Consider the following 15,149-nt stretch of genomic DNA (forward strand, 5'->3'; position numbering starts at 1 on the left):
ATATGCACGTATTCCCGTCCCGCTTCATGCCTCACCACTAGTCATATCTTTCAGGCACCAGTCGCCTTCGCCAGTGTCGCACATGCTGTGAACAAGCACTGACGTGTTTCACATGGTCTCCATTCATACACGATTTTTATAGTCTACAAAACCTTGCGATTGTTTAATGTTATGTTCTTGATAAAAATTTTATCACAAAAAATAATAATGTCATCCAAAAGAAGCAAGTCCAATTCTTCTACTGTTAGCAAGAAAAGAAAAACATTGACTTTGGAAACAAAACTCAACATTATTAAGGATTTTGAAGGCGGAAAGAAAATTTTTGAGCTAGCAAAGAAGTTTGATCTACAGGAATCCACAGTAAGAACAATCATAAAAGAAAGGTTTACAGATTTTGGAGGACATAGATTCTAATGAGGAACGAATTGTAGCCACAAGGCAAGGAATAAAAAAATCATTAGCTTGCTATGAAGAAATTTTGTGTGACAAGAAAAAGACATTATGCTGTCAGACGAATCTATTAGATTTTATGAAACCGTCGACATCGAAATAACTTTCTTTTTTTTATGTACGAAAAACTACAATTATGATTATATTTCTTAAAAAATATAGATGTTTTTTGTAAACCTTTGGTCCCAATTGTATGTTTGTATATATAAATTACATGCAAAATTATACCATGAGTACGCGAATTCGACTTACGCACTTTTTGTTGGTCCCACCTACCGCGTAACTTTGGGGTTTTACTGTATATATATATATATATATATATATATATATATATATATATATATATATATATTTATATTGTTAGTGTTTCTATTCTATTATTCCCTCCACACTCTGCATTATACCAAACACTGCCCCTTCTTCCAAGTGATTATACCCACAATAGACCATCCCTGCTACCTTCCATCCTGACAACTCTAGTTTCCCTGTACTAACATTTTCACTTGCCCAGAGATTCTATCCATATGCCTGCATCCTTCCTCATTCAAATACAGTCCACCACCTGCATACAGCTCTCTTCTATCCTCAAATGTATTCCAGGCATCCATGTAATCCCAGCCTCTGTGTTGAAACATCCTCACTATTATGCCATTCATTATGGATGCTCTCCTCAAATATGCATTAACATAAGGGGATAAAATGCTCACTATCCTTCCTCCCTCTCACATTCTTCTGCTGTACGACCTCAAGCATTATCCTCAAATCTCTCACAACCAAATCCACACAACCTCAGGATCAGTTGTACCCACCATAACGATCATCTCATTCATCCTTTTGCCTTGCTTAATTGCCATAGTCACACTGTCTATTGTTCCTCCAGGCAGGTCTTCCTCTGGCATTCTATTTTGTACTCTACGAATCATTGAATCTCTATACATCACAATTCTAAATGCTCAGTTCCTTCCTTGTTCACCTACATTCCCCACTATCTCTTTCTCCTTTGATACTTTTTCTCCTGGGTGTTCCCACTTACCTGCCTTACTGACATCTCTCCCTCTCTATTTCCTGCACTATCTCATTTTCCTCTTATTCCATCTCTTCCCCCTGGTTCTCCTATTCTCTCTCCTATCATTCTTATGACTCTTTCTCTCTCACTCCAACTCTCGTTCGCTTCACATTAGCTAAACTTTTCAGTCTCCTAATCCCTTCTTTCACTTCTGAATTCATGCTTTACATATTCCCTTCTTCTTTCAGTACTTCTCTCTAAGCAACCTACTCTTACTTGTTATTCATCCATCCAATCATCATCATCATCACTAAATGATGATGATTGGATGGATTACCACACCCCTTAATGTTATCTTCCTTTCCACATGATGCTCATCTTCCTTAACCTTGATCATGCTACTTGTTTCTGACACAGTGCTGCTGAAGTCCATTATGCTAATATTCATGTTGTCCGTCTCTTCCCATTTTGTGTAGATATACACTCCCCAGTCTCTTACCTGCCACATTCCTAACTGTTGAGAAGCAAACATGCTGCAAGCACCATATTCCACAAGTTATTGCCTGGGCAATAACTTGTGGAATATGGTGCTTCAGCATGTTCCACAAGTTATGGTACTGGGCAATAACAATATGGTACTGGGCAATAACATGTCAGCAAACTGAATTATAGCAGCTGCCATTACTGATACACAACACAAAGGACAATGACAAGATATGCTAAGAATATTATGCTAAATAAATAAATAAATAAACTATCCACAGTCAATATGATTTAATGAGATAAGACTTCCTGTAAATGTAAAACAAATATTCTAATAATTTATATTAAAAATTATCTTTTTCTACTGCCACCTCGTTTACACTACCTACTTTATCTTCTAGAAATGCAGGCTAGATAGGAGGTTAGCAAAATCAAAGAATAAAAAGCACAATATGAGAGGAAAATGGCTCAGGTCAAAGGAAGTCCAAGGGAACTCTACTGTGTGGTGGATGACATTAGCACACTCAGGATTTAATCTTGGATGCATATCATACGACCTATGACTGAGCATCTGCGGCGATTGCTAATTCATAGGTAGTATAGAAATAGAAGACACGACACAACAAATTTTTTTAAAAAAATAAATTTTAATTAGGAAAAGATTTTTGGAAAATTTTCTAGTAAAAATTAGGGAAATGAACAGATGGCATCCAATGGCAGAATCATATTAAAAATGATGATATTAGATAGAAACTTGGCATTGTTAATATTCATGAATGTGTAAACAGAGGCTAATCTCAGGTAGTGTGGTCATTTAAACAGAATGGGAAAGGAAAGGTTTAAAAAACCGATGTTTGATGAAAAGGTGGCTGGAAAAAGACCATAAGGAAGACCAAGATCTAGGCAGATTGATGCAGTTAGAAGTGGTCTAGAACAGCTTTTCTCAAAGTGTGGGCCATGGTACACTAGTGGGATGTGCAGTTTTCCTGGTGGACCACGAGAGAATTTTATTAGTAAATAAGTATATCTTTTTATCTTAGCATGAAAATTTTTAAATACAAATTAGAACATGATATATTACAAATCATATTCCTTAACAAAAATGTTTACATTATTATTTAATTTCAACATAATAATATGAATAACATTTTGCCATATGCTAAATATCCCAACCTGCAAGTGTATTGTGGTAAATAAAATTAGCTACTGGCAAAAGGAAGCGTCTTTCTGCATGTGTCAAATCAGTTGCATCATCATTGGTAATAACATACTGCAGCATTCACTGTAAGCAACTTATTGATAAGAATATGCCAGAAGGAGTATGTGGTTATGAATGAAGCAATGCATTCAAAGGGATGCCCTTCAAATGAATGTATTTTTCAAAAAAAAAACTTGTGTGAGAAAGTTTGCAGGCTATCTCGTGGAAGAGCTCTTACCTGTTTCTCTGAACGCAGATAAGACCAAAATTTACCTTCAGGATAATGAAAGTCAAGTATTTTACCTCCCTAATCACATGAATGATTTCTCCTGGCTTGCCTAGGAGAAATTATTCATTCATCACTGCCACATGCCCTCAGCATCTGAGGGCATGTGGCAGTGATGCAGCCTGGTCATGGCCATATACAAGGTGGTTATATGCAGCCTGGTCCTTGTATAAGACTAGGCTGCGTATGGATTACTGTGCACAAATCTAGTCACCTTGTTTTACAAAGGAATGATGACTTACTAGAAAGGGTCCAGAGAAGATGAATGTAGTTGTGCTTGGTCTCTGGAAAGCTAGGTGTGAAAAGAGATTGAAGAACTGCTATTCACAGAGCCACATAAATAGGAGAAAGAGATATAAGGAGACATATAAGTTGGGAAAGGGTTGTAACTGGATTAATGGAATAAATTTTTCATGACTGGACTAAGACAGGCAAAGAGCAAGAGGTCATCCCTGGAAATTGTATAAGGAATGTAGGGAAGAGTAGGTTATTTGAATAGAGAGTAGTTGATGAGTAGAACACACATTGCCTGAGAACATGGAAAGAGTAAGAGTTTAAGGCACAGTTTAATGAATTTTGTTTGTGATGGTAAGATTTCTCATCTTAGCATCCTAATCATAAATCTTTTGACACCAGAGAGGTCTCTGTGATGATGATATTCTGATAACCTTCCATATCCTGCTCCCAAAGTTTGACTTGATTTAAACAAAAAAGAGAAAAATAAATAGAAGGAAAACTTTTTCAATACATTTTATCAGAAATGTATAAAAATGTAATATGATCTTATATCATACAAGGAGAGGAAGAAGCATTTGTGAGCGATTCTATAAAGTACCCAGTGCAACTGCTGCAAAAGCAGTCACAGAGTTTGTAGCATAAAGTAGTATGCAGCAAAATAACTGGATGATACAATACAGTGCACAATACAATTTAAATTGACGGGAGAGCATGTGCACGAAATTTAGCCTTGCACATATCAGAAATTCAGTTTTTATTATGGTTACTAGCTTTAATACCATAATATAGCTCATAAGCTTTCTATAGACTTTTGATAAAAGGCATGTGTTCATGAAAACGCATGCATGTGCGCGCGCATACACACAAAGTAAAAGACCTTTATGATGATGGTAATACTGTTATTTTTGACCACACTAACTATAGGAGAGAATAATTGACTACTATTTGGGTTATTTTGGGTCAAATTTATTTTAAAACAAAGTTATACCAACTAGTTTCACCAACTGTGGCTGCTGGCTTCATCAGGGTAAAAGATGTATAAAAATAGTAAGAACACTTAAATGCTAAAAACTGTTAACACTAAAACTATAAAATAAACCGAATACAATTGTATTTTTTATAAAAGCAGAAGAATGCGTACGTCACACGCATAGTGCGTGTATGATCTGCTAGTTGTTGTGTAGGAACGATTTGTAGTTGGTGGCAAAATTCAGTTCTGGCATGTTGAAAGATCTAATAAAGGTCTTCCAGATCTCGGACAGAATCAGTCCTTGGTTTCTATTAAGGTTTTGTTCTGAGCGGAGAACCATTGTGGCTCTCCGTTGGGGATGACTTCCGCTACCGAATTATAAAAGAAGCCACAACGGTTAGAGCTGGGTTAGAAGTAAGACACTTTACCAAAGACTAGAGACTGCAGATATGAGAGTCCTGAGAAAGATTAGGGGCAAGAATAGATGGCATCAAATGGCAATATCATATTAAAAATGAGGATATTAGGAAAGAACTTGATATTGTCAGCATCCAGAAATGCATTAGCAGAGCTAATCCCGGGTGGTATGGTCACTTAAGCAGAATGGGAGAGGAAAGATTAGCAAAACAAGTGTTCTCTGCGGTTGGCAGGAAAAGACCCAGAGGAAGACCAAGATATAAGTGGATTGATACCATAAAAAGTGCTTTAGAAGATAGAAATATAAGACTTGATAATATTGGAGTCTTGACATTTAACAGACTGATTTGGAGGAAAATTGTAGATAGGAAGTTAGTAATGATGTAAATTTTTCATGTAGTACTATCATATCCCGTACACCCTTTGAGGGTAATCAGGAATTTGATGATGATATTTTCTTTCACATGTTAGACTGTGTAATATTTCAACAGTCAGTTTTTAATGAAATGAACACTTTGCAAGAAATAGAGTATATGCGATAGGAAAAATGTGCACTACTAGTTAAGGCAAACATTATTATTATTATAATACCAGTACCTCCATGAAGTTAACACTAATCATGGAAGATCCACTTACTTATGCACACCACCTATCCTTAAAAAACTCATTCACTGTTAGGGCACTCACAACTAATTCTGGCAATTTATTTCACTCATTAACAACTCTCCAAGCAAAAAATCTAGTCTGCACACACTACTAACCACACTCTTACACAATTTCCATGGGTAACCTCTAGTTATCTCTTTATTTACCATGTACTGAAAATTTTCCTTCGTCTCAATCCTATAAAACCCCTTTAATAACTTATAAGTTTTTATCATGTCCCCCTCTCATCTGACTATCAACTAAACTTTGCAGCCCGCCACTTTCGACCTATGCTCATAGGGAGCATTCCACAGACCTGTCATCAGCTTGGTTATTCGTCTCTGAATCCTCTCCATGCACTACCGACATCCTTTCTCTGTAGCATCTGAAGCCATAGCAATGCTCCAAGATTCCTCACTAAGTCTGTCACAATTGCCAACCTTATAGTTCAACATAAACCCTTTCTTGACAGAGAATTTCACGTTTAGCAATCTCCCCAAACAAGACTGCATGGTCACTCTCCTGAATTGGAGACAGTATCTACCTTGGTTATGGATAGATCTTCTGATGCTATTACCAGACTCTCAAACCCCTAGTTCCCTCCATGACATGCTGTTTCAGATAATTATTCCTTAGCAACTGTATAAATTCCACTTCCATCTAGCCATGCCCCATTTTCTCTGTCTAATCTATGTCCCCATAATTGAAGTTTCACATAATAATTGCTTGGCCTGCACTCATTATACTAATCTACTGAGCATGGTATTTACATCTCCCTGTGGGAATCCCCCCCCCCCCTCAAGCCTATAGCAGCAATAACAGTATACTTTATCCTATTTACCACTATTTTGCAACCAGATAGCCTCAAATGAATTTTAGGTCTGAGAATCCTTCTCAGACCTAAAATTCTCCTTACTTTCTAATTTTGTTGGTTGAAGTTCTTCAGTTATCATCATCAGCAATATCCTACTTCCTGTACTAATCTTTGTATCCTCCTAGAAAATACAGTGTCCACATTGGACATATCTAGTTTCAACATGTTACTACTACTTAAGTGCATGTTGTTGAAATTTTACAAATGAGAAGGAACACTCATAATTTTTTTGTAAAAAAATTCTGGAAGAAACTTGTAGTCTCTCGAACAACCCAAACCTTACATATTTCCGCATTTCAATTATTTTCCATTCTTTGAAACTAGGAAGGTCCAATGTGGACACCCTGTACAATACCTTTTACATTCTATCCCTGTAACATTATCATTTTTTGTCAACTAGGTCTCACAGATGCCTATAAATTTTGGCTGAGCCAAGTTGACAATGCCCAAAACTCCTCTCCTTTATTTTTAGTATTCTATCATTCATGTACATGCATTTCAACATTCACTTGGACCTACAGTTCCTGTTGTGTAATGTCTTTACAAAAGCATTCAGATTTGAAACTGTATTTGACACTGCATCATTATTTTTTGTTTGAATGAATATGAATATGACTAATTTGTCTGAGGGATGGCTAAACCCACACTTGACTGCATCCACCTTTCTAGTTCCTGATTTTGCACTTCCAATCTCTTATTGAACAGCACTCTTCAAACCGCTAACTCCTAAACATTCAAATGCAGTCTATTAGCCACATACACAATTCCTTTTGTCCATTCAATCCATACCATGCATATAACTTAGAAAACAACAGGCCAAAGATTCATTATGCTTTCAAAGACTAGAAATATTAAAGAAATATCAAAATCCAAAATCATATTTAATTTGATGTGTGTAGTACAATAGAAAGTTCTATTTTAAAGAAAAGAACTTAATCTATATTATCTAAAAGAAGTGAGAGCTTTTAGACAAAAAGGTGCACCCATAAATTATGATCTTTGAGTTTCTTATTCGGCTTTGAAATAACGTGGGATTTAATATCCCCTTAAGTTAAATAATGTTACATCGCCGAAGTGAAGCCTATTGGCTCTTTATTTAAGTAATTTATGGGTGCACCTTTTTGACAACTCGTACAGCAAAGTATATAAGTTCTTTTCGCTATAACCTCAGTATTATCTAGGTCTACCTATTCAGTATTATCTAGATCTACCTACTCAATAAAGGTCGAAATCGGTCTGGGTAGTGACCTTCCACCATAATGTATAACATCATACATCTCCTAGGAGATGTGTTTTACATTATGGGAAATACTAAGAATAGTGATCAGAACTTTAACCACCTTTGCTACGAGTTGCCCTAGTGTTGAATTATGTGCTTTAGCTTACGTTACAATCTGCCGAAACTTTTATAGTTTACTATATTCAGCATGAAACTCTTTGATTCTGATCTTTGAGTTTCTTATTCGGCTTTGAAATAATGTGGGATTTACTATCCCCTTAAGATAAATAACAACAAAATAATAATAATAATAAATAAAATAACAAAACAAGAAGAGAAAGAGAGAGAAACAGATAAACATATCACCTTACCTAGTTTTATCCTCCTCTGTTTAAAGGTCTTAGCAAATTGCTCTAATTCCTCTAAGTCAGTCATTTCTTCGGGACTCGGCTCACTTGAACGTGACTTTACATGGTGAGTAGGTACCGGGCTCTTTAAAGGGAAAAGAGAGGAGTGAGAAGGAGATGATTATAAACATCTATCTTAAAATTAACTATTAATGATGCAAATTCTTACATGCATGAACTATAAAGGAAGTGCAGGTTGCTCCACAAATTAACAGATATTTATTCACTATGGCATATTAATTAGTCTATGAAACAAAATATTTCCCTCCAACAGTGTTTTAAACACAAAAGAATACAGAATGAAAATTCTAAAGATAAAATATAGATTAAATTCTAATAGACACAAAATTATATTATTGTTTTAGTCTTTTACTGAAATGTGAGAAAACAGGAGGTTCAGTGTGAAGTATCTTCATAACTAGGCTATTTATGCAGATGAATTCACATGAAATTTCTCTATTATCCCAAACTGCATAACATTTTTCCTTTTGGAAGTGTATATTGACATGCATTATAGGAAGAGTCACTATTCAGATCAGTTTCCATCTTTAATCTCCATCAGTGGCAAGTTATATTCATGAAGATAGTGAGCTAAATCAATGCATAAGTCATATTTTCCATATAAAACAATAAAATGATGCAGTCACCACAATACTCTGGATTAGAGAGAGTCAAAGTTTTTTACTAGAGCAATTTAATGCGAAATTATCTGCCTGCACTATATAACATGCCTAATTATGAAGATATTTCTGCATAAACTTTTGTTTGCTCATGCTAAGTAAAGGATTATAAACAACAATATATTTCTTTCCTATTATAATTTACTTTATAACCAAGCAAAAAAATTTTCTATAACTATCTCTAATTCCAAGTATTTTAATCATATGGTCATTTTGTTACATGTATATAGAAAATATGATTTCTGCATTGATTTAGCTCATGGGTAGCGCAGTATCCCCATGGACCTAGTTCTCATTGATACAATCTCAATAATGCTCGTCTTGGTACTACTCTGGAGCAGGTTCCTGCCCTCATCACTGTGCAAATTGAGATTTTGAATGGTGGTGAGTTATTCAAACAGCATTTTACCTTTGAAAAATTAAGAATATCTACCAAAAACTTAATATTTTTAAGAAATGTAGGGCAAAATATCATCTTTAATAATACTATAAAGAAATCAACTTGCTATATATTTTGAATAATGGCTTCACATGTAAGAGAAAACTAAATATAATTTATTGCTCCTATATAATTTACTCAGTATATCATGAGCTTGTTTCAGGGAGAAGACAGAAAAATTGTAACAACATTTAAATTCTGAATACAAGAATGAGTCATACAGCATACGTATAATATCATGTGTCTCAGTCACAGCTGTCCAGCTGGAGGAAACAATATTCAAGTTCAGAGACGTGGAATAGATTTATTATTAATTAATTTTAAAATAATAAATAAATAAAAATATAAAAATTATAAACAATTAACAGCAATCATTTCCCAAAACTTTGAAAAAAGTATACAGTTTGTATACTTTGTATACAGATTCAAAAAATAGATGAACAAATTTGAACTGACTGTCGTGTAGCATCTTGGTATGGTTCCAGTGAACTCTGTCCAGTGTAAATAACATAAGAAGCAAGGCATGAACCTACAGAATCCAAAATCTTATATAATTTTGATGTTCTTCAATTCTAATAGTAGCAGTCTGTCTAAAGTAGTAAATGACAAGAACATGGTATTTGATAAACACCAAGCAACGATAGAGGTTATAATGGATCTTTGATAGATGGTAAGAAAGATGACAAACCTAGGCAGGTTTGAAGGTGGTATACAAATTATATCTGCAAAGGGTTCTTGCAATTTGTTCAGATGTTCCTTTAAGATAGGGTACGCTGATCCTTTTAATATCAGAATGTAATTTGAAAGAGGGATGATAATTATCAAATATTTTCTGTATCAAGGTCTCACTATATCCATTAAGTAATCGGGTAGTTTTATTTTATTTAATTCTTCTAATAGAAGACTCAGAAGAGCAAATTGTGCATGCTAGGTGTGTCCTCAGTATTCTCCCTGAAAGAAGCTCATGTTTTCATGTTTTCTCATTTTCAGTACTAAATAAGAAAATAGAATCTGGAACCCATTTATCAGATAATTAATATAAATTTAATAACCATAGTTATTTTAATATCTATGAATATTCAATGATACAAATTAATTATAAAACAATTACAAACCTTTTGTAACTGAGGAGTTTGTGATTGTTGGACCTGTTGATGTTGAGGCTGCTGAGATGGTGCTTGAGATTGAGGCTGTGGTTGTGACTGTGGTTGAGGTGGCTGCAGTTGCTGACTTGGTTGTTGTTGTTGTTGTTGCTGCTGCTGCTGTGGTTGTTGTGGCTGTTGCGAAGATTGTGTTGACTGTTGATTTTGTGTCTGCTGATGTTGCTGTTGAAGTTGTTGAAGCTGTTGCTGAGCAGCAGCTGCAGCAGCAACAGTAGCTGCTGCAGCTTGGGAGGAAAGAACACCCTGTGGTAATGATACTGCTGCTTGGCTTGCCTGTAGCTGCAGATTCTGGAGACTCTGCTGCATTAACCCCTGTTGTAAAAGTCCCTGAAATGGCAAATAGTCAAAATTTAGTGTTTTATGTAATCAAAAGAAATTCCACTACATATAAGACAAAACAAAATAATTTTAATGCTACATTTGACAAAAATCTTATTTTCAAGATAAGTGCTATTTAAAGATTAGATTACTTTAAATTTTTTTATTATTTGCCTAAGTTCATGATACAATATAATATTATTTCCAAAATGTGCAAGGAGAAAATAAGGTTGCATATATGAGAATATGCTGTACATGTCGAACACTACTGCATATAAGTTAGCCTAGAGGATTGTTGCAATACTAAGAAGCACTTGGACTAGCAGAGATAAGAGAGGGGTGATTCCAATGTTTAAAGCCTGATCAGACCACATCTGGATTATTGTGCTCAGATCTGTACATCAGGATCTGAAGAGGTTAAATTAACCATGAATGCATTGATTGATAGGATGGTGATCATGCAGATGATGTATGGGTTTAAAGAATGGTATGATATTTTTTGTTGTCTAAGACAGTGGTTCTGAACCTTTTTCCACTTGTGTACTACCCCTTTTAAACCCATTTCTATAAATTGTACCTCTTGTTTTTAAAATAGCTGTTTTAAAATACTGACACTTTTGTTCAGTGCCTATCTTAATGTAAAATAGCAGAAATGAGGTAATGAATTGGGAAAGGAAAATTACTACACAAAGTACAAACCACAGATTTAATTTTACAATATTCGTAACACAGAAATAAGTATACCTTCATGTTAAATATCGATAACGATGATCAAGTATTTAACAAACTTTTGATTTATTATTATTAATAATATTTATTTGTGTTATCTGAAAAGTCTGTAATAATTGGTATACAGATCACTAACTGATTGAAACATTGTTGGTGAGATCATTGAGCTTGCTTTGATGCACTTAATTTCTTGAAATCAGGCTCAAAAGATGCAAGATACAGTCTTAAATTCGAACTCGCATTAAGCTTGTTGCAGTACTTATTTTTATGAAGTAAGAAGAAAAAGCTCTCTCCACTAGTTCAGTATTAGTAAATGGCAAGAGGTTTTGAAGTGTCTCCATTAGCTGTGACTTAAACATGACATTTATCGTTCCATAACTAACGTTTTGCATTTTGTTTACTTTATTTGTTTTTCCCGACTGCTTATTTTTCGTGTACCCCTGAACGGGCCAGCATGTACCCCCGGGGGTACGCGTACCACTGGTTGGGTACTGATGGTCTAAGATGAGACTCCTGTGTTGATGTAGCTCCGTGGAGATCCTGAATAATAATAATAAACTAGTAGTATATTTCGATTATCCTTACAGGACCTAGACATTCACTTTTATTAATTATTGTTTTCTCCAGTTTAACCATTGGACAACTGGATATTTTCCATAAAATCATTTCAAAATATCACTGATGAACAAACTGAACAGCAGTGGCCCTAATGTAGAGCCCTGTTACAAACCACCATCAGTAACTTATTTTACATTATGAAAATTATGGAAACAACTACCATGTTGGAGTAAAACTTTAGCTTAATATAAACCAAAATAAACACTCGACGTTTTGACCTTCACATTAAGGTCATCCAGGGCCGTCGCCAGATTGGATTGCACCCTGAAGCAAACAATTAAATATCATCCCTAATGGATTATAAGACAAAAATATAAGAAAATCTCAAATTGCTATTTTGTTTTTATTACAAGAGAAACATTAATGCAAAACAATTATAATAATATTAATTAAATATAGCTGAATGAGAGCCCTTATTAAGTGGTGGAGTGAGGCAGGCTGCCTCTATGCTACACCCTGTCGATGGTACAGCGGTCATCATCTGAAGCATACACATATATTCAGAGAAACAAGCTGCACTACAGTCTACATGGCATGCTAAAATTACTGACCAACTGTTACAACTATTGGCCTGACCTCTGGTGAAAAAAAAACCTTACTACATCAAAGCCAGAGTCTTATTGTTATTATTATCATCATCTATTAGGTTACAAAATTAAATTAAGCTGGAGAGCAACATGTTTACAAAAAAGGAAAAAAATAATAAATAAAAATAAAATAAAATAAAATAAAATACTTATATAAGTATACATATAAGTTACAACCAACTGGTATGGATAGTGCCCAATAAAAGCTGAAAATTTGCTTAGCGTCCTAAAGTCAGGTTTGCTAGAAACTAAGTGGGATGAATGTGTGCCATCCAAATTTTTGGGATTTTTATGTCACCATTATTGTTAAGATTAGGGTGGTTAATCAAAATTTCACAGGCTTCTTTAAATTTCCATTCATATCAGGTTTGTATGATGTAACGAGCAGGTACTTTTCCAATGAATTTAGTGTAGGGTGTTAAGGGCATGATCTGAGAGGCCTGCTTCACCAACATTGTTAAATTTAATGTGTCGTTTGTGATCCTTTTTTTTTTTATGGACAGGGATTGTATGTCAAGTTTCCCCAATATAAGATACATTCCAGGTGCAATAGATGCAATAAACTCCAGGATGTGCCAATGGGGAAAAAGGATCCTTAGAGGAGTTGAATATGTTTTTAAATTTTAAATGTGGTTTAAAAGTGGCATTAAGATTATAGTGGTATAGGATTCTATTAATTTTTTCTGATAACTCTTTAATGTATGGGATAGCTATGGTTTTACTGTAATCTATATTATTTTTTGATGAAGTTTTATGAAGAACTTTATTAATAGTATTTTTGCTATAGCCATTATTTATAAATGTCTGCGCGGTTAGCCTAGTGGCTTTGTGCTTCGCAACCATATGACTGGAGAAGGAGTGTCCTAGGTTCGATTCCCGCCGACGACGTGAGGAGCTGAAGGATCTTCCTCAGCCATAGCCAAGTTAGCTGGTCTTGGGCATGGACAGCAGGGTTTTTTTTTGCCAGTTTATCTGGTGTTTTTCATCCCGCAAGCAGGCAAACCGGCCCCATGAACACACACAGGGATATAGCCAGGAATACTTCGAGGCATAGGGGTGACCATTCTATCCTCGTATTTTGGTTACGAAATCCAAGCATGCTTGGAGGGTTGTGTGCCTTAAAGGCCTGTTAAAGCCATTGAGATAGATGAATTATTTATAAATGTATTGCTAATAATTTTTAATTCTTGTTTAAAAGCTTGCTCATTAGAGAAAATTGTTATAGCTCTGTTTTTGAGGGTGTTAATGACTCCAAGTTTTTGCGAAGGGTGGTGATAAGAGTTAGCATGTATATATTGGCCGGTATGTGTAGATTTGCAGTAAACAGTGAAGGATAGACAGCTGAGAGAAGATGTGTGATTAGTGTATCCAGGAAAGGGAGTGAGTTCTGATTTTCAATTTCAATAGTAAATTGTATGCACTCATGTTGTTTATTTAGGCAGTTAAGGAATGTGTTTAGCATTTGGCGACCGTGTGGCCAGATAACGAAAACATCATCAACATATCTAAGCCAAACTGTAGGTTTTAGAGTAAAGGAATGAAGAGCACATTGCTGAAAAGCTTCCATATAAAAGTTAGAAATTGGGGAGGGGGGAGGATAGAGGTGAGCCCATGGCTGTACCGTCTTTTTGTAGGTAAAATTTATTTTGCCACATGAAGTAACCAGAACATAGTACGTGGACAAAGAGAGCAGTAATGTCGGGCAGAAATTTGTTCTGTAGGAGAATTATGTCACTGATTGGGACATTTGTGAAAAGGGCAGAAACGTCCAACTGACTAATAAATCATCTTTGCCAAGTGTTATGTTTTAAATTTTGTTTATAAAGTGTTGTGTGTGCTTTATATAGGAGGGGGAATGACCTACCAACTCTTTGAGTTTGATGCTAATTTCTTGGAAACACCATATATTCTGGGAGAACGGTCGTAATGAGGTATCAGTTTTTTAACAGTGTCTGACGGCCATGAGGTGACAGATTTAAGTAATTCCACAGTTTTTTCTTTATCCTGTTCATCGAGTTATAGTTCATAAGCTGATCTGTCAAGAATGACCATTGCATTACCTTTGTCCGATTCTGTTATAATTACATCTTGATTAGCTTTTAATGACTTGATTACTGCTAGTTCTTTTTTTGTAAGATTGCTACATATGGTTTTCTTTTTATTCAAAACATTGCTGGTTTCTGAACGAATTTTATCAGCTATACCATTTGGAAGAGACTTAATCCCCCAACTGGCCACGACGTCTATAGACGTTGAGCTAAATCTGGATACAAAGCTCTAAAACCCATTGAATAACATGGATAAGAAGTGCAATTTGGTGTCACTATTTCATCCACATTGGCCGGTAGGGAGGTTAATGCCTCTTTCTATGTGTTATATAGCATCCAATTTATTAACAGTTCTAGGTGCTGCTGTGAAGTTTA

General features: G+C 35.2%; 1 protein-coding gene across 1 annotated transcript in view; it reads right to left on the reverse strand.

Annotated features, from left to right (window-relative positions):
* The window catches only part of LOC150093910 (uncharacterized), a 112,290-nt gene that overhangs the window by 11,706 nt on the left and 85,435 nt on the right, over nt 1–15,149 (reverse strand). Inside the window, 2 exon segments of the mRNA XM_090412918.1 lie at nt 8,157–8,277; nt 10,427–10,801. Of these exon segments, the coding sequence (XP_090269044.1) occupies nt 8,157–8,277; nt 10,427–10,801 (496 nt within the window).

This window comes from Typopeltis vanoorti, chromosome 23 (assembly GCF_054136105.1).
Source record: "Typopeltis vanoorti isolate ZY-2024b chromosome 23, IOZ_Tvanoo_1.0, whole genome shotgun sequence".
Classification (NCBI taxonomy): Eukaryota; Metazoa; Arthropoda; class Arachnida; order Uropygi; family Thelyphonidae; genus Typopeltis; species Typopeltis vanoorti.